At 40.0% G+C, this 20,884-nt stretch overlaps 1 protein-coding gene across 2 annotated transcripts in view; it reads right to left on the bottom strand.

Annotated features, from left to right (window-relative positions):
• Positions 1–20,884, bottom strand: part of TRIM66 (tripartite motif containing 66) — a 67,796-nt gene that overhangs the window by 16,681 nt on the left and 30,231 nt on the right. For both annotated transcript variants that reach the window (XM_042444475.1, XM_042444532.1), the window contains exons 9-12: positions 18,910–19,838; positions 17,221–17,364; positions 1,721–1,984; positions 660–876 (exon numbers count right to left, since the gene is read on the bottom strand). In XM_042444475.1, the coding sequence (XP_042300409.1) occupies positions 660–876; positions 1,721–1,984; positions 17,221–17,364; positions 18,910–19,838 (1,554 nt within the window). The remainder of the gene's footprint in view (positions 1–659; positions 877–1,720; positions 1,985–17,220; positions 17,365–18,909; positions 19,839–20,884) is intronic.

The raw sequence follows: 20,884 nt of genomic DNA on the forward strand, positions 1-20,884 counted from the left end.
AAGTCCTCCCTTATTTCACTGGGGAAGGCATAAGCATCAAACTTGCCTGTGATTTTGAAACTAATGTGCATGGTAGGTAAACTTCCAGTTTAGAATGAAATTTTCAATGTGTCCCTTCTGGTTTTCTACCAGAAGATAGTCAGATAAGCTTACAATAGAATAACATGCATCATCTTAATAAAAACAGCAACAATAAAAACTGGCACAATTTTTTAAAACAAAATTATGCAACATACAACAAGATAATATCCTAGACATCATAGCATTTCAGATCAGCCAACCTGAACCCAGCCATGTTTTCACTGCTTACTAATTGGCAAATAAAGGTCAAAATTATGCCTTTGAACTAAGTCCAGAAGCAAATTGTCAACCTGTGGATATTAAATAATGTCAGTATTATATGCAGCACTCTAAGGACTGGAGGCAGAGATGCAGTAACAGAAGAAATTGTGGTAGTGGCACTCTTATATGAACTACTGTACAAGACCTAGCAGGCAGGGAGTTGTTTATTACAGGCAAATATTGTGGTTATCATCTCAGAATAGTATAGAAAACATAGCAAGTTTTGTGTTAGCAGCAATTCTGAAAAACACACAACACACAATTGAAAATGTTAGATGACTTTGAAAAGACAAAAGAAGATAAGGAAAAACTTCTACCTTCACTATGTCTTGGATTTGGTAACTGCATGCAATCAGTGTTGGTGATGGGTATGGGAGGAGGGACACATGGCTGAGTCTTCTTCACTGAAAGATTAATTGGTTCTTCCAGAATATTATGTATAGGAAGAGTGAATGCATCAATGTCTTTTGACTCTGTAGTGGTGGAGTCACTTCCATGAGAGTAACTTGCAGAAGCAAAGTCTTCACTTTCCAGCTTGTAATTAAAAAAAAAAAGCATTGAAATATACAACTTTTTAACACATTAATATTGGCAAAATAACAATAACTACAGAGGAGCAGAATGGCATTATTGAAGAGTGTTGTTGTATCTTGATTTTGTATGCAGAGGCTGAGATCCAAAAAGTTCTTTTAGGACTACTCAAAAAGACTTTGAAAATATTGACACATACACCATATCACAAACACACTTTTAAATCACACACAGTTTCACTAAAGGTAGTATGTGACATGGAAAGCTGCTGTTTGTGGGACACAACACCCCAAACCTCTTTGAACATGAAAAACAAGTGATCCAGTTGTTTTATAAATCCATACCTGATATTTTGCATAGGCAGCTCTATGTTAACCAAGATCAGGTCTGGTTACTGTTTGGAGGGGGGGAGGGCAAGGAATACTAGATGCTGTAGGTTATATGTCAAATGAAGTCAATGGCAAACCATATCTGAGTATTCCTTTCCAAAAAAAAAAAAAAATCCTATGAAATTCACAGGAATGCCATAAGTCAACAGATGGTTTGAGGGCACATACACACACAGAGGCTGAAATATATATCTGTGGATATGTTATCTGCATCAAAGCCAATGGTTAGTTTCTTGCATCCCAAAATTCTGAGGATACACGGGGATATATGTATATATGGAACATTCACACAAATATAAATAAGAGCTGTGCAAGTGTACTACTATCATCTTCTGTAAGTACTATTCACTTCTATAGAGAGATTTCATCAAATATGATGTTTTATGATATTAACAGGAATGACTGTTCCTACAATGTTTCCAGTGAAAGAAATTATTCAGTGCATCAAGAGTTCTTACCTTGCACACTGTGCTCACCAGTGGCATCCCACCAGTTGTTACGTGGTCAATCTTGTTCAAGGCCAGATCGTTTGTACTCCTATCCAATGCCAGGCTATAATGAGGCACAGCTTCAGGTGGCACATCAGAGGTAGTTGGCATACTTTGGGACTGGCCAGATGTTACACTGGAGATTTCTTTAGTCTGTGGGTCAGATGACTTAGAAAACCTTGTAGAAGACAAGTCCACATCTAAAGCATTTGGAAAGCCCAGGGAAGCTGATCGCTAAAAAAGAAAACCATTTACATCTCAATGTACATGAAGATACACATTCAGTGAACAGGATAGTTCTCACACTTTCTTTATATTATTATATGTTCTTATTAACACCCTTGTGATGACTTATGTTGTTAACAATTTCTTTGGAATATTTACAATGGACCTACAGATAGGACATGAGAATTTGCTCAGTTAAAATATTATAATTGATTTAATAATAATAATAATAATAATAATAATATTTATATATATCCTGCCTCTCCCTATGGATCGAGGCAGGAGAACAACACAGATATAAAATTACAAATAGTTAAAATACATGCTCATTGTACAAACAAAAACTTAAAATAGATTTAATAGATACCATGGATCTAACAGCATTTTCATGAACTGCAAATATTTATAAAACCAATAGCTAGCAAGTATCATCCTAGAAGAGGCATGGGCCCAAAACACATTGCAGTAATCATCCAGTTTGAGACAACTTTTACTGCCCTGGCTCAATGCTAGGGAATTCTGGGAACTGTAGTTTTGTGAGACATTTAGTCTTTTCTGTCAGACCGCTCTGGTGCCACAATAAACTACAGTTCCCAGGATTCCCTAGCACTGAGCCAGGGCAGTTAAAGCAGTCTCAAACTGGATTTTTTCTGCAGCGTTGTTTGGACTATTCCTCCTCTTATCAAGGAAAGCATGCCTCTTCTAAGATCATGGCTGAGCCCCTGGATTGGCAGATGTATTGCACATACATACCTATAATACACCTATGTCCTATCCAATCCCCCTGCTTCAAATACCATCCTTTTTCTGCAGCAGCTCTCCCAATTTCATGGCCAGTAGAAACTAGTCCAGTAATATCCAACTACTTTTCTACAGCTGAACATACAACAACAGGCATCCTCCAAGATCACCCAGGGTTCCTTTAATAGTCCTGGAGGATGATACAGGAACACAGTTGGATGCTTCTCTGGAAGACAGTAAATGGCCATGTTGGGGAAAGGGAACTCCAGCAAAGAAAACATAGGTTTGAGAGGCATATTATCTGATTGACTGATTGATTGATTGATTGATTGACTGATTTTTATGCCACCTTTCTCCTGGAGCAAGACCCAGTCTGTTGTTTGGTGGATACAGAGAATTCTCAGCTGACCAAAAAAGCTAGTAACAATGGCACAAATTGGACTAGACTTATACTATCATAACTAGCTAACAGGATGCCAGTCTACATGTGCTCCAATGCACAGATTCACCAGCTAAAAACAGTGTAACTGTTGTCTCTCCTTATATGCAAATATATGTAGACTTAAAAGATTAATCTAATTGATTGAAATTAATCTAAATTGTTAAAACACAAAATTAATCCACAATGATTTATTTAATTGAATGACAACCCCACCTATTAAAAGTTCAAAATAAAGACAAAGAAAAGACACCCTTTATTACCAGCCACTACTTAACCAAAACTGTACTGGCTTTTTGTACACAAAACGTTTGTTATATGTACCTGTTGTGTAACCATCCTAACTCCTAAGCTTTCCATTTAACTGTACATATTTAATATCCTCCAATATTGAGAGTGAGTTGTCTTCCAGAAAACCCCTTTGCTTGTTCCTCCATTGTCATTTGGTTTCAATGGGAGAGGGGAATTACCTATGGAACCTATGGGCTGGTGTTCATAATGGGCACAATCCTACTATTCTCAGGGGAAGACAAGGATTCAGAGAGGCTCTAGACCCTCAGGGGAAAAGAAAAGCTACTGGGCCCACGATACTGACACATCATAAATGGATGCGCAAAATGTTTTGAAGGCTTCAGAGCAAAGATTCACAGACTTTTGGAATGAGCAGAATGGATCAGAGGAGGTCCATCCTTCAACGTTAGCTTCTCATACAATACATGACCATTAATGGGAGAGGGGTTGTTACAGGCTAGCAAGTGAGAAAAATGCATCTAAATCTAAGGAAATATCACCCTTTTCCTACTGTGGAAACACAGTAGTTACATCCCATATTTTTGGAGTCACAGGGCCTTATCACACGTGGGGGGTTTGCAGCTTAGATCTGCAGTCACTCCTGGTCTAGCAACGCGTATTTATGTTAAAATGTGATGTTTGATCACACCTGATTGCTATTCCATTGCCCTTCCAAATTGAGGGGGAAGCAGAGTCAGTTCAATTCTAGACAAGTCACGTGATGCGGATTCAAGCAAAGCATGGTGAGTGCACATTGTATTACCATATCGGAGAGTCCAATGATTCGAATCGGCACCCTTGCGCATGCTCAATGGGCTTCTGGACGCTATCTTCCTTCCTTGCCCCCTCCTTAGCTTTCATCCTTCATTGGGGTGAAGGAGCAGTCGGAAGATGATGGGGCAAGTTGCAGGGGGTCACTGGGGCCAGGATTGGGGTGAAGGAATATTCAGGGGATGATGGGATAGGTCGCAGGGGGTCACTGGGGCCAGGATCGGGGTGAAGGAGCAGTCGGGGATGATGGGATAGGTCGCAGGAGTCACTGGGGCCAGGATCGGGGTGAAGGAGCAGTCAGAGGATGATGGGGCAGGTCACAGGGGGTCACTGGGGCCAGGATCGGGGTATAGGAGCAGGCAGGGGATGATGGGATAGGTGGCAGGGTGAAGGAGGGGGCAGATCGGGGTGTAGGAGCAGGCAGGGGATGATGGGATAGTTGGCAGGGTGGCAGAGGGGGCAAGATGAGGTGAAGAAGGAGGAGGGGTGAAGGAGCAGGGGGCCAAGGGGGGCGACATTGGAGTGGTCTTCCACACCAGACTAATTTGAAGTGAAATCAAAGTGAGCTTAGAAGCAGATTTTGATGAATTCGCTTGTTTCTAAATTCACCAAAATGAGGAATCAGTGCAGATTGAATGCGGAAGCGCCTCGTAAGAACCCCCCATAGAAAGCAACCACATGAGATAATATATCACGCTTTAGCGTGAATTCGCATCATTGGACCCACAGTCACGTTGGAACTGAGCTGCAAAAAGCTGCAAAAACCTCCGTGTGATAAACACCACAGAGTTAAAGCTTCTGTGCCTAAAGAAGAAGCATGTGCCAGAAGACCATTGCCTGTATGTCAAAAGTCTACCGCTGTCACATGTTTGAGTCAGGGCTGGTTTGATCTCATGCCTTAAGAGAAAGACTCCTGGCAACTTCATTGCTGCAAAGCTCCAGTCTTTGTAAGATCACTTGATGTATTTGAAATAACTAATACCTTTCAAGAGATTAAGTTCTACATAGAAAGTATGAGTTTCTATTTTCCCTTATTACTGCACCAGATACAGGAAAAATATGAAGAGAACATAATAGACTGCACCAGTCAGTATAAAACACTAATCTTACTAAAAAAAAAATAAAAGAAAAAATGAGGCCATCAAACTGCCATCTGTTTCTCCCCAGAGGCAAAAGTTAATGCTGTGGTTATTTTAATAATGAAAAAACATTATGATGTTTCACTAAAATTGTGTGTGTGTGTGTGTGTGTGTATAAACTCCTAATAAGGAGTTGACACATTCAATACTCTGATCCACAAAGCTGCTGTCAAGTGTGAAGTGAACAATGCTCTGGGAGTAAGGCTCATTAAGATCCTATTAATTTTCTCCCCAAAATAATCATTCCTTTTGCCATTAGCAGGGGATGCGGGGGGGGGGGGGGGGACAGGGGGGGAATATCTTCTTCCCTAGAGGTTTCTGCTGTACTGGATAATTCAGGATGATCCTTTGCCATTTTAATAACACAGAATTGTCTAAAAAAGCATCAGTGTTTCATTCCTTGAACACAGCAAACATTTATTGTAGGGACCGCCATACTGTGGTGCAGCAAAACCACATTGCAGTCATGTCCATTTGTGTCATTACATATCTTTGTGGTCTATGTGCTTTTGTCACCGCCCCTCCTCAATTCCCACTTTTTTACTCATCCTCATATTCTCCACAATCCCTTTCTGAAAGCAACTACCACATTTTCTGTACAGTTCCTAACACATTAAAGCATTAGTTGCAGAGGTTGCAGCCATCTGGCAAGTGTGATCTTCATTTTAAAAAACAAAACAAAACTATTTCCCCACCATTGCTGTCACATTTATCTGAGCAATTTCAACCTTAAAATTGCAGTTACCACCTTTGTCCCTGCCATGTCTTGCTAGTCATTACCATTAATAGCATTTTGATATACAAAAATGTAATAGGAGATGCTGTTGCTGAAGATAAGTGATGGGAAAGGCTTTTCCTGCTAGCTTTTTCCATGGCAGGTTACTGCTCAATATACAGAGGAACAAGGTCAGGAACACCAGGGGGGTAGGGGGAATGACAGCCCTATGTACAGTACTGTATTTCTTTCCCTTTTTAACAACAAAAAAAGGCTGTGGATAATGTGCCCAAAATCAGAATTAAAAATTAAGCTCTCCATGCCAACATGCATTATAAACTAAAGAGGAAGATGGAAATGGAAATGCCTACCTTTTCTCAAAGTCTGGCTTGGGATTTGTTAAGGCTACACCATTTCTTTATAATTGCAGAGAAATTACTGAGAGCAAATGGCTGCAAAGTAACCGAGGATGCTGCTAAGTGGAGCAATCCCCTTGGCAGCTCATTATGCTGCAAGGTTAAACAAATGCACTAATTCAAATCCATGTAACCAAAGTTTAACTCAGTGTACACCAAAAACCTACATGTATATTCCCATCATTTCAGTTTAGCTTTCCCAAGGAAAGTGCCCTAAGCAGAGCCTGTGCTGTGTACGGGATGGAGATGGGGGTGGGAGCAGGTTGGTCACGCTCTCTTAAAAAAATATGACCCCAAGAAAATAGAGTTGGTTTTACAGTGGAAGGAGAAGAAACAGCCAGTAGAATGAAAAACATCATATATATTATTTATCTTGCTTTTGGGTCAAACAAGTAAGCTTTGCTAATCAAAAAGACACTTATCGCATGAGGCAGGTAAATTGGAACTAGAGCAGGATAGCTGTGACTTTGGTTGGGGCTTAACGCATGATGCCATTTCACTCCTGTTATTCTCCCATGCGAAACCATTTTGAAAGTGTTTATATTTGCTGACTAAAAAAATAAGAAGAATCTGTTAATGACTTTCCCACAACCATCCTGCTATGATTTTCAGTGCAAAGGTTAAATTCTGGTTTAATTACAATTTTTAGTAGTCAGGGGTGGTTAGTGGGCATGCTGTCACTGGGGAAATCTGATCAGGGGAGAAGGAAGAGAAGTGGAGTAGAGATTTCAATTGGCAAAGTAACTGCGAGAAACTTTTTAAAAAAACCTTCTGTAAAAAAATAAATTTAGCCAAATGACTGCTCACCCCACCCCCACCCCAGGGTTTCTCAGAAGCCAAAACTTTGCCCACAAAATTTTACCACCCTGGCTTCTTTTCTGGTCCTGTTCTGTCACTATAGCACTATAATGGTATAATATGCTAACAATGCCCTTTCTCTTACTCACCCTCTCAAATACAAACACCTGAATATGTAAGGTAAAAGGTCTTTTTAAACAAAGACTGCTTTTGATTTATATTTTGGGTGGGATCAGGGTGTGTGTGTGCGTGCGCATGCACACACACATGTGCCAAACTGGAGAAAAGAGCGGTAGTTGTTGGGCAGTGCCAAATGTTGTGTGCAGTAAGGGTTTTAGTGTGAACAAAAGCTGCAATGCCAGAAAGATGTCGAAGTGTGATAGGGAAGAGGGCAATTCCGAATACATTGTGCCTATAAAAACAGCACTGTTTAGTGGGAGAAGAACGTATTGGATAATCTATCCAATGCCACAGGATCTCTGCGACCATTCGTATTTGAAGGACCTTTTCCTAAACATTTAAAAACTCTTATAGTGCAGCAAATGTTGTGTGCCACTGGCCCAATGCCATTGGCTCTGACATTTAGGGCTGCCAACTGACTATTAAAAAACAAAAAACAAAAGCTAAGCAGCTTGATTTTGCAAAGTTCAGGTCAGTTGTAACACAATTATAAAAACGAGTTACCAACTATGAAACTAAAGAGTTGGATACTGTAACCAAGAAGTACTGGATCTGCAGTGTATGAGTCTCTTAGAGACAAGTCAAGAGGGCAATGCAGTCTGAGTCTGGGGATCTTTTCCCTTCCTGGCATAAGTTCAGTGATAGTATTGTCTCTTGTACTGTCAGAGTAAGGAGGTGGTACATTCTGCTTTTGGCAGAGTCACCAAGATAAGGTCAGAAAAATGCTTTCCTGTTGATATCATAGGTCAAAAATTTAGCTGTCACACTAATGTAGCAGTTTGGTAGGATGTTTCTTCCATCTTAAATATGTATTTAACAGCTTTGCCGGTTTTCAGATTGAGCCAGGAATTACCAAACTAACTAGTGAATTTAGAAATCCAAATACTCATAAAAGATCTGATGCTTCAGAATTCCATAAATCTTGACTCATATCATACAAAACCAGCATGAGATTTAAGAACCCCAAATATCTCAGAATACTAAATATCACAGGAACAGTTTCTCCCCCAAATTCTCAAAGTACAAGAAGTCTATGTAGAATTTTCAGTAGTTAATAAGCAGAAAGATCCATGCCATTGTTATTTCCGATTTCTATATGTGGTTGTGAAAACTGACAGGAAGAGAATCAACTCATCTGAAATGTTGTTTTGGAGTGGAGTTTTACAGATACCATGTACTAACAAAAACAGCAGAAAGACAAATCAAAATTGAACTTAAAACTAGTAGCCAAAATGATGAAACTGAGGGTATCATGTTTTGGTCATATTATGAGACAACATGATGCATTAGAAAAGGTAACAATGCTTGTTAAATTGGAAGAGAGAAAGTCTTACAGGTAGATAGACCCAATCAGCCACAGTCATAAGTTTGCACAACCTAAGCAGGGTGGTTGATGCAAGGGTATCTTGGAGGTCTCTAATTCACAGAGACATCATAAATCAAAACCAACCTGACAGCAATTAACAGCAACAGCGAACAGGATGTGGATATTATTAATAATAATAATTACGTCTGCTGCAGCTGCTATTATGAGCCCCTCTGAAGTTCTCCCACACAACTACTACTTAAGAGTATCTCATCTTTTGTTCCTCTCTGCTGTTTCTGATGGAAAAAAATCCAAATTTTACACAGTTGCCTCAAATACCAAACCATGTAAAAAGAAAAGAAAAAAGTCACTGAGAAAGCACATACTTTAACTCTCCTAAGCTTAATCCCTGTTAAAGAATCTTAACTGGGAAGGGGAAACTCTCTGCCAGAAAGCTGACATCCAGCCCTGTAGTGAAGGGAGGGAGATGGAGGCCCATAGCCACAGTTGGAGAGCAAAGATGGACTGGCCATTGATCTCAAGTCGTTAGCTCTACCTGGATACATATTACAGTATTTCCAAGCGGGGGTTATGTACAGCCTATTTTATGATTAAGTATCTATGGTCATCACTCCCTGCTTTCATTTAATTCATTTTATTATTTCGACAACTTTTGTTCTCCTCAGGTCAGCCCAACTCAACATTTCTAGCTACAGTCCTGCTGATATCATTCAGAATGCTGTCTAATTGTAGAACCACTGATCTGAATGAGTTTGCAGCCATTCTTGGTGAGAGGGAGACTTCTACTAATGTATGTAAATTTATTTTAGTTTGACAAGTTACTGTACTTTCTCCCTAACTAGTAATAGATTGCATGTTTCTTGTAGTCAGTCAATTTTAAGACTCTTAAATAACAGATGAACTGTCTCTGTGGGGAAACTAATCAGGAGACAGGAAGACACTAGAAATGTACTTTTCCCAACAATTAATTTATAGGTTTCCTATCATATCCCTGTTACCTCACTGTCTAAAACAAGGATGGGGGTTTATGTGACTCTCTAGATATTGCTGGACTGTAACTCCCTTCACCCCTCGCCATTGGCTATGCAGACTAAGGTTGATGAAACTGTGGTCCCATAACAACTGGAGGGCTGCATGTTTCCCACCCCTCATCTAAAAATCCCACTTCAAATATTACAGTTCCACTGGTTCTCAGCTCCCACTCCACTTTCTGTGAAAATATTTCTTAGTTTGAAAAATGGAATGATTTAGGTGGTTGACATATGACATTTGGTATCTCTTGACAATCTCTTGTTGTTGTGGTAGTTACTTCAAGGGTTTTTTTTTAAAAAATAAATAAAAGCAATGAAAAACAAAACACCTTCATGAAAATGTAAGAAATTTTATTCGTACACAAATATTTATTTGCTCTTGTTTATTGTTTATGACGTGCCAGCAATAGACATGAATGCACGCACAGATGTAAAGCATAAAGAATGACATCGTGATAGTGATCACAGCATAAATGAGCAGTGGTGATCTTGGCTTCATCTGATGTATTGGTCTTCTTACAACTCCGAGAGACCTTCTACATGAACTATACTATTCACCCACCTAACAGCACAGCAAAATGCAACAACGTGCATGTAGTCCCTTGATCAGATTCACAAGAGTATTTATGGCAGGGATGGGCAGTTTCTGTGCCTCTGCAACTGCCAGAGTCACTGAGTGAGAAGCTAGGCATATGTGTGTGGTGCAGACATACAACACACATTTTATTTTCTGGTGTTTTATTTAATTTAGATTTTATTTAATTTTTACTTTCTTTTGCATTTGTTACTAATTTAGTTTGTTTTAAACATATTTAAATGCAGAAAAATGAGTGATCCATCAGACCTACAGATAATCTATGGACTTGCAGAAAAAGGACTGTCTGTCAAAGCTAAATTGGCAAACTGAAAAATGAAGGAGGAGCTTCAAAGAGTTGTGAAAAGCACAACTCTTTGTGGCAGATTTGTCTTCCAAACCTTCTCAAGCAGTTTCTGCAGAGAAAACCAAGGATGCTTTGTTATGGAGTACGGTTTTACTATCAGTTTATTCCCGACAAAAAACCTGGAACTAAACTCAGAGATATAAAATGACACTACCCTGTTCACAATCCTCCCAACAGAATTGACTATAAATTGGGTAGATTAAGTGAGCTTTGCTGGAATTAAATCCTACCTGTTATGATATGTAAATTAGATATTATTATTATTATTATTATTATTATTATTATTATTATTATTATTAAAGACTAGATGCTCTACTAGACTGGTTCATCTAATATTTTTCCTACATGCATTATCTATGAAAACATATACTCTTCAGAAGAGGGATACAAGGAACAGACTGATACTTAGTTTGAAGGATGTCATTGTGGCATTTACATAAACCTTAAATTATGTTAGTGAAAGTCTGTTATGCTATTTGAAGATGATTGGAAAAAGTAGTTTATTTGCACACATTAGTACATAGAAAGTTATTTTGGTTAAAAGTTCCTTATAGGTGGTAGAGTTTTGTCAGTGTTTTAAATTTGATAGCAAATGTACATTTGTATTTTCCAGGAGAAAACAGTCCTCAGGGCTATTCTGAGTGATGAACAATGAGCATGTTAGAATAAAGTAGGTAATCCAGGAATGAGATTCTTTCTCCAGTCAGTCCTGGCTAATAGAATATCATTAATGAAAAGATGTTTAAATATTCACTTAGGCTTATCCGATAATAATTCGTAATTGAAGCATCCAGAGTTTGGGAGTATGTTGTCCTGTTTGTGTACACTGATGTAACAAAGCGACTGAGCTTCTGAAAAATGTGGCATTCAAGTTTGGAATTCTCAGACCTATTTTAATCATAAGTCTCTTGAATGCAGAATTCATCAGTCATGGTTTATGCTTCAGAGCTTTTGGTGACAGATAAGAATGGAATTGTTGTTTGTTTTAGAAAGGGTTTTAGGTATGTATTCATTTGTACAATTGTTGTTCTAATGAACCACAAGAAGTTTTCAGAGAACCATTCGGTATATGTGGAGCTAACTGAGACGTGGCTGTTAGTTCAGTGTCAGACGAAAACATGAAACAAAAAGTCCAGAGTAATGACATGATCTAATTTGCTGGACAAATTGCTACATTCTTTCTTTCAGGAACTTCAGAAGTCGTATTTATATTTACATCATGATGGATGCTTTGCCAATGTTTCAAAACTGACACCTTCCTTGAGATGTACATGCTATACCAAAGAAAAGGCCCAGTCTTGATCATTTGTTTCATTTGCATGACCTTAGCTAAGGGCTCAACAGCAGCACAGAATGCATACCACTTTGCCCACCACCTAGCACCAAAACCAAAGCCATTTACTGTTACCAGACCAGAATGATGTTGTAATTATCCTGAAGAAATTAGGACTGGAATTCATCTTTAGAAGTAAATACTTGAGGTGCTGTCATTTGATACATGCTAAAGCTTTTTCAGAACTGAAGAAAATGGTCAAAGGTTGTTTGTCTGCTCTTGTACACAATGTCAAAGATGTGAAACATTTTGTCCACCAGGTGTCATCATAGGATGAACTCCGTTTGCTCAGAGTGGATATACTGGTTCACAGTGTTGTCCAGTCTGTCATTTAAAACTCCTGTAAAGTTCTTCAAGTCCAGATTCATTATGGATATCGAGCAATAAGAAGGGGGCAAAAAAAAAAGTCTCAGTATTTTGCTAGCAGAATTATAGGTAAATACGCCTAATTTGTATACATCTTTCTTAGTTGTATTGATAGATTTATTGATTTGACATCGGGCCGAAACAGACTGGCCATAAAAGCCGGCTTCTGGGTAGCTTAGGGGTGTGCATTTTGATGGTGCACACCTCCAAGACTCCCGGAAGCTGCCCAGCCAATCAGACAGGGGCAGCTTCACACCATTCCAGGGGCATGGCATTTTAACAACGCATGCCCCCTGGAGCAACCAGAAGCTGCCCGGGATTGCACCAGGGCCGCATAAGGCAACGCAAAACTGGCCCAAATACAAGCGGATCTTTTCTGCTCCTATTTGGGCCAACGGTGGAAGGAACCTTCGAGACCACAGCATATGTTTGCCACGGTCCCAAGGCATCTTTGGTGGGGATGGCTTCAAGCCGCCCCTTCATGGCCATCTGTTTTGGCCCAAAGACCATGGCCTGTATCCACAGGACCATAGAAGGATATCATGTGCACAATAAAGCTTTTTAGGAGATCCCTTCTGGCCATGGCACCCATATCATCTCACAAGCTGCTCCAGAAACTAAGAAGAACATTGGAACAGTTTATACAGTGTATAATATTTGGTATCAATGCGCTCTACTTGGGGATATTTTTGTACCAAATTTGGAAGCTTCAATTGGTTCAAAATGTAGCAGCCAGATTGGTCACCGGAACATCTAGGTTTGACCATATAACACCAATGCTGAAATCTCTTCACTGGCTGCCAATTAGCTTCTGGGTGAAATACAAGGTGTTGGTTATTACCTTTAAAGCCCTACATGGCTCAGACCCGAGTTACTTGCGGGAGCGCTTCTCCCTACATAATCCGCCCCGCACTCTCAGAACATCTGGGAAGTTCTTACTAGAATATTATAATGCCAGGTTAATGATAACTTCATATAAGGCAGGGGTAGGCAAGCTTTTTGAGCCAGGGGCCGGGTTGCTATCCCTCAGACAACTGGGGGGCCGAAGCCAAAAATTAAATAATTAAATAATTTTAAAAATTAATTAAATAAATAAACCGGGACAACTGTAGGACAAAATTTTCAAATGGAGGACACTTTTTTAAAAAAATGGAGGACATGCAAAAAAAATTGCTGATTTTTAAAAAAATATTAATATAAATGCATGTTTCGGAGGCTTCTATAGACAATTGCCCCCCTTGCCTGCCGCTTGCCCCCCTTGCCCGCCTCCTCCTGATAGGCCAAAGGCCCCACACCCTCACACGAGAGGCCAAAGGCTCCGGCGGCAATCGGCGGCAGGACCGGGCGGGGGCCGGTCCCAAGGCCTTGCCGGGCCGCAGGTTGCCTACCCCTGATATAAGGCATTCACTGCCGCAGCCCCAAGATTATGGAATGACCTACCGGAAGAGATCCGTCTCATTACTACCTTAGAGGCCTTTAAGAAGGCACCCAAAACGGATCTCTTCTGGCGGGATTATCTACTGAATTCCATATAAAAAGGTTATGATGACTGCTCTTCCTTGACTGATTGTTGGCTAATGGACGAATTGTAATTTTTAGAGAACTAATAGGAATTCTTGGTAAATTCAGTGTTAATATTTTATTGTTGTATTGATTTGTATTGTATTGATTTTATTGTTGTATTGATTAAATTGTACTAAGTGTATTTTAAAGTTGTAATCCCGCCTCGATCCGTGGGAGAGGAATAAATAAACTATATTATTATTACTACTACTACTATTACTACTACTACTATCTTGGCCTTTGGGCTACGTTAAGCAAGGAGGCCTAAATGCTTGGAAAGAAACCATAGGCTATATTGTTTAGATCTTACTAGTCTGGCAGATCTTTTGCAGTAGTTGCAGGAGGTCAGACTTCTTCTCCTGTTCCGTTATCTGTTGGAGTTCCCCAGGGCTCTGTTTTGGGTCCCCTTCTGTTTTCTCTCTACACACTGTCCTTAGGAAAACTCATTAGCTCTTTTGGCTTTTCCTACTACCTGTATGCCGATGACACCCAGCTGTATCTTTCCGCCCCCAAGGCTTGAACAGCAAGTTTCATCTTGCCTCACAGCTGTCTCGCAGTGGATGTGCCATCGGCGTTTGAAGCTCAACATGTCCAAGACGGAGCTTCTTGTCTTTCCTCCTAAGCCCACCCTTCAACACTCCTTTTCTGTCTCTGTGAACAACATTTCTATTCAACCAGTCCAGCAAGCCCGCAGTCTTGGTTTTATCTTTGACTCTTCTCTGTCGTGTATCCCTCAGATCCAGACCACAGCCAAGGCTTGTAGATTCTTTTTGTACAATATTGCCAAAATCCGACCATATCTCTCCGCCTCTACTGCCAAGATCCTGGTCCATGCCCTAGTGATCTCACGACTGGATTACTGTAACGTCCTCCTGGCTGGGCTTCCTCTTTCTCACCTCCGTCCTTTAATCTCTGTTCAGCGTTCAGCTGCACGCATTATCACTTCCACCCACCGCTCTGACCACATCTCTCCTGTGCTGGCATCCCTTCACTGGCTCCCCCTCCCTTTCCACATTCAGTACAAGCTCCTGCTGTTGACATTTAAAGCCCTCCATGGACTGGCCCCTCCTTACTTATCAGACCTTCTTTCTCCTCACCTTTCCACTCGGGCCCTCCGTTCTGGTAGTCAAGGTCTGCTGTCCCAGCCCAGGATTTCCTCTGCCCCATCCCGGATTCGCCCCTTTTCACTTGCTGCCCCCCACTCCTGGAACCTCCTTCCCCACAAGCAAGAGCCATCACTTCTTTAACCAGCTTTAAAACGGAGTTGAAAATTATCCTGTTCAGAGAAGCCTTCCCAGGCATTGCATAATTGTTGCTTGCTATTTGGTGTTCTTTTGTTGTCTGTTTATCAAACCATTTCCTGTATTGCTATGTACTGTATATGCATTATCCTACTTGAGAGTACTGTATGTATTTTCCCTGGAAAATGATTAACCATCCATTAAGAACCCAAGCCCTCCCTCCAGTCCATCTGCCTTGGTCCAGGCCTTGGAGGTAGAGAGGAACTGCTGGACCTCTTACCCTTTCCCTCCACCACTCCCTTCTCCTTCTGTGTCATGTCTCTTTAGATTGTAAGCCCGAGGGCAGGGAACCGTCTAACTAAAAAGATCGTATGTACAGCGCTGTGTAAATTTACAGCGCTTGCTTCATAAATAAAGGTTAATAATAATAATAATAATAATAATAATAATAATAATAATAATATTGTGAAATTACTATAATATTATCCATTATAGCTAAATGCAATTCCCAAGAAAAATACCTATGAGAGATATACAATCATTGGAATTCTAAGGCATAAAACCACAAAATACCTGCACACAAATTTCCCAGAATACCTACAAACAAATTCCCATAAGTCATGTGCAAACAGTCAAACAGCCATGTATATTCATGTGAGTCAAAATTTGGCACCAAAAATCCTACTTTGATTTCATTTTGAAACATTTGGAAATATGATCAATTTCCAATTGGCTACAACGAACCCATTCCAATACCAAAATGTAACTTCCTTGAATCTACCCTTCCCTAACGCTGGCACTAAGCCATGACAATGCATTAATACCATTACAAGGCATAGCGGTCACCTTTGGTCAAACCAGACAGGGGTATTTGTTAATTTTATTTGATATATCTGTATCTTGGTCATCTTCCACAGTGTTTAAAGTGACGTATAGAATAATCTGAAGAATTCTTTCATTTAGGAATTAGCTAAAGCAGAATATACTTCAGTTCAGATAGAGGATTACAGCAGGTAAATATCCTAAAACCACCAGATCCTCTCTGGTCTTGGAAGCAAAGTGGGATCAGCCCTGGTTAGTACTTAGATGTCACCTGCATCTAGCATATGACTGCAAAGCATGTGCTCTATTACTGAGCGATGTCTCTTCCCTATATGTGCAAATTCCCATTCCATACATGTCACTAGCTGCATCAGTCCTTTTCTACATCTTTCTCCAGGGCAATCTGTATCCAGTACAATCATTCCCTGAGTTTGGCTATACGTCCACCATGCTGTACCTTCCATGTTTGTCAGCATCACAGCTACAGTAGTATGAATGAATGAATGAAATTTGAATGAAATTTTATTTCTATACCACTATTCCTATACATTAGTTGGAAGCTTATATTAATACAGGAATACACTTCATAGATAACGGCAATAATGAAAACAGATATTTTTTTTAATAAAAAGAACCTTAGGTGGAAGGAGGTGTCATCTATGATAGAGCCATCAAAATATTTATCTTGCATCCTTGCCTACATAAACAAATCAGAATTCAGGAAAAGATTGAAGAAAAGCAAGGGCATTTACACAGATGGAGCTTAAAGAGGTTCTTCTATCAGTTTGCAATGGAATTGTAACATGTATCCTGGCATGAAATCCCATTTGCATTACAAATGCCTTTTTAGCACATCATCTACTACATTAATAATGATCAAGCATGCATATAAATAGCAATAGCAACTCAAAGCCTATTTAAGTGCATATACAGTCACTCTCACTCTGTTCCAAAGAGATGGGCTTTTTTTTCTGCCAAGAGAAATCTTGTCTGCAAAGATTTTTTTTAAGGTTAAAGCACTCTTAACCTTAATTCTTGTGAAAGTGTATAGAAGAGATAGTGTTGAAAGTAGCTATACAGAACTACAGAAACACTTTCTTTTATTAAAGAGAGAGAAAAAGCTTTGTGTACCTTTCTGGCTGGAGTCAAAGTACTCTCTGGAGAGTGAATACTGACAATAGCTTCTTCTAATGGCTGAGATATAGATGGATTCACGTTTCTATCAAGGGGGAGTGCTGGTTTTGAGGCTTCTGGCTCAACAGAATCTTCATCAACCTATCAGACAAAAATAAGCAACAGATTCATTAGTGGCAACAAGATCATCTCCTTGTATTAATTATACATACTCATGGTTTGGAGGCTTCAGCCCAGTTAAATGTTAAATGTTATTGTTTAAATGTTATTTATTATGGTTATGTATGGATTATTATGTTGTGTTCAAGGGAGGGAGGGGATAATGGGATATTTTTGTATTATATGACATTATTGTTATTGTTATTGTAAGCTACCTCTATCCTGATGGAGAGGCGGGATAAAAATAAATTATTATTATTATTATTATTATTATTATTATTATTATTATTATTATTTAACAAGGACTGCTGAGTGAGATCATGAATCAGTGTCAGCTAGCTTGCACTAGTTGGTGGTGTGACACTAAACCTGATCCAAGATCCTAGCTATGACTTTTCTTTAAAGAAATTTAGCCATGCATTTTTGTGGAAATGTCTCTATCAGTGCAAATAACTTCAATCCTTTCTTTGAAGACCCTGCTTTCTGTCCAATTGTTACATGTGGAATTCAGGACAGGACTACCTCAGTGCTGGTACCACAACTTTGAAACAAGCTGGCCAGGAAAACCACCCCTTTGCTAGAATTCAAGGTTCAAGGTGATAATTCTCTTCTCTCTCTTCTCTCTCTGCTCCCCCGCAATATTTATCAGGCATTTAATTTGAATTATTGAAGCTCATATGTTGTTGCCTTTGTTCCCCCTCTTTTCTTCTTGTCTCTTTTTTAGTGTCATAATTTTAATATTATACATCACTTTGGCTGCCCTTCAGGAAACAGGACATTAACAAATAGACAGACAGATGTATTTGTGAATTGTTGGTGCTGTATCAGTGGGGCAGTGAATCTGCTCTTGGTTATTGGGGTGTATCCATACTTCACAATTAAAGCAATTTGACACAACTTGACTATCCTATATAAATCTGGGATTTGTAGTTTGATGGAACACCAGAGTTCTCTGACAGGCTGAATGCCATACCAAACTGCAAATCCCTGGATTTGGTAGGATAGAGTCATGGCAGTTAAAGTGGAGTCAAACAGCTTCAATTCTGCAGTGGATACACCCTTGGAAAGCTGTAAAGTAGCTATCCATGGTGCTAAAGTTATTTGGGAGGGGGGGCTAGTTTAAGTAATTCCTTTAAAGTCTGGAACAAAATGTGGAATGGGTTCACCATCCCATTTACATGAGGCCCACCAACTGCCTCTGGATAGATTCATATTTGAAAGAAGACTTTATCCTTATTGTTTAATATTCAAAGAGACTTCCCTCCATTGTTTAATTAAAGCAAGTGACAAACCAATAGTAGCACAGGTTTCATTTAAAAATAACAAATTAAGACCTTTGTTTTTTCAAAAAGATTTTGGCTGCTATGCTCCGGGGGGGGGACATTTTTCATATTTGTCTAATAAACACTAGCTTCCTTTCTAGTCACATAACATCTTCAGAGTGGGGAATTTTTTCCAGGACAATACAATGAAGAAAAACATTAAATGAAACAATATGAAATAAAATAAAAGAACTAGCAGGCTCACTTGTGCTTCCTCCTGACTTTGCTGCTGAACTGCAGCAGGCTGCCTCACAATGTAGTTTATCTGCCCAACAATTGTTTGTTGGACATGTTGGGGCTGCTTAGCCTGGTTCAGCTGCAGGTTCGGTTGCTGGGCTTGGAGGAGCAGCTCCAAATCTTTCTTCATTTCCTCCAGTTCAAATTGGTGATGCATGATGTCCAAACTCTGCTGTATCACTTGATCGTGTGTCTTCTCATTGGGACCTGAAGCAAGTGACTGTTGTGGTGATAGCTCTGGTGGAGGTAGTGGCTGTTCCTGCTGCTGCAGCTGTTGCTGCTGCTGCAATTGAGTCAGCTTTAGCTTCTGCAGTGGACTGAGTTGAACTGGCACTGTGGGACTATGCACAGCAGATGGGACTGGTTGTGGGGCATGGCCAGCCTGGCCTTGTTGACCATCCTGTGATGGCGAAGCATAAAGGCTGTGGGCAGCATGGTGCATTGGCTGGTCTTCGAGATGCTTCCCCATCCTGGATGATAGGCTATCAAGCTCCTGGTGAGATTTCTGCTCTGCACAAGGCTGCAGTGTCTTCAAGGGTCGCAAGGAACACCTCTGCTCTCGGTCAGGTTGCTGCAGGTTGTATTGCAGAGAGAGGTGCTGCTGGTGGTGCTGCATTTCAGGAGGCTGTCGGAAAGACTGATGATGACCCAGGGTTTGATGAGGAAGCTGTCCTTTACTCATATGTGGGCTATTAAGGCAGTGTGTGCAGCACACGGGTATTGGGCAGTGGACTGGAGGATGGAATTGGTGTGACTGGTTACTGAGAGAGTCATGCTGTGGTGCTGGAGAATGGTGTCCATGATTGTGATGATACAAAGAGGGCTGCATGCCTTGCATACTTCCATATGCTGATCCATCTGAGTGGTGCATTGGTGCTCCCTCCATTGACAAGTGGCCTGCAAAAAGCAAACAAAAAATAGAAATGGGGAGCAATGTCAACCAACAGGGATTTAAAAATAAAATACCAATCACCAAGATGATGGGACATGAATCTGTTCAGTTGCCTCTCCACATATGCTGGGATTAGGGGTGCAGGACCCCTGTGAAATTGGGGGAATTGCAAATAAAAAATCACTAATATTATTACCTGAGAAAACACCTCCCTAGGAATCTAAGTCCTCCAGTGCAACTGTATGGTCAACATCTGCTAGAAATTGACCACAGAATCACACTGAGGACCTACAAACGCCTAGAGAAGTGTTTTCTTTAGGAACCTCTAGGTCTTTGAGCATGACTCTATGGATGACATCTGGCAGAGTCACACTGGAGGATCTAGAGATTCCTAGAGAGAACATAAAAATCAAATCCACAAAATATCAAAGCTGCAAAAGTCATATCCACAAATGTGGAGGGCTAGAAACTCTGATATAGTTCTGTTCTAAAACTCTTCTTCAGGAGAAACTATAATTAAAAGCAGAAAGGCCAATACAAAATACAGTTGTCCCTCCATATTCGCTAGGGTTAGGGGAACAAGACCCTCGTGAACATGGAAAAACCACAAATAACAAAAACGCTGCTTTTACCTGAGAGGACACCTCTCTAGGAATCTCTAGGTCCTCCAGTGCAACTCTGTGGTCAATGTCCAACATACACTGACCATAGAATAGCACTGGAGTAGCTACAAATGGTCTTTCCGTGCAACTTTTAGTTAAAGTTGACCACAGAGTTGCACTGGAGGACCTAGACAGTCCTAGAGAGAACATATTAATGAAATCCGTGAATAATCAAAGCCGCAAATATCAAAGCCGCAAATATGGAGGGATGACTGTAAAGCTTCTTGTGCTATTTCCTAGAATAGCCAATTTTTCAGCTACTCCTTGCAGCTCCAACCAAAACTATTGCACCAAATTTCAGCTAAGCTAGCCTACACATTACTAAAAGCCATCAAAACTAATAATAATAATAATAATAATAATAATAATAATAATAATAATAATAATAA

This window comes from Sceloporus undulatus, chromosome 1, assembly GCF_019175285.1.
Source record: "Sceloporus undulatus isolate JIND9_A2432 ecotype Alabama chromosome 1, SceUnd_v1.1, whole genome shotgun sequence".
NCBI classification, from domain to species: Eukaryota; Metazoa; Chordata; class Lepidosauria; order Squamata; family Phrynosomatidae; genus Sceloporus; species Sceloporus undulatus.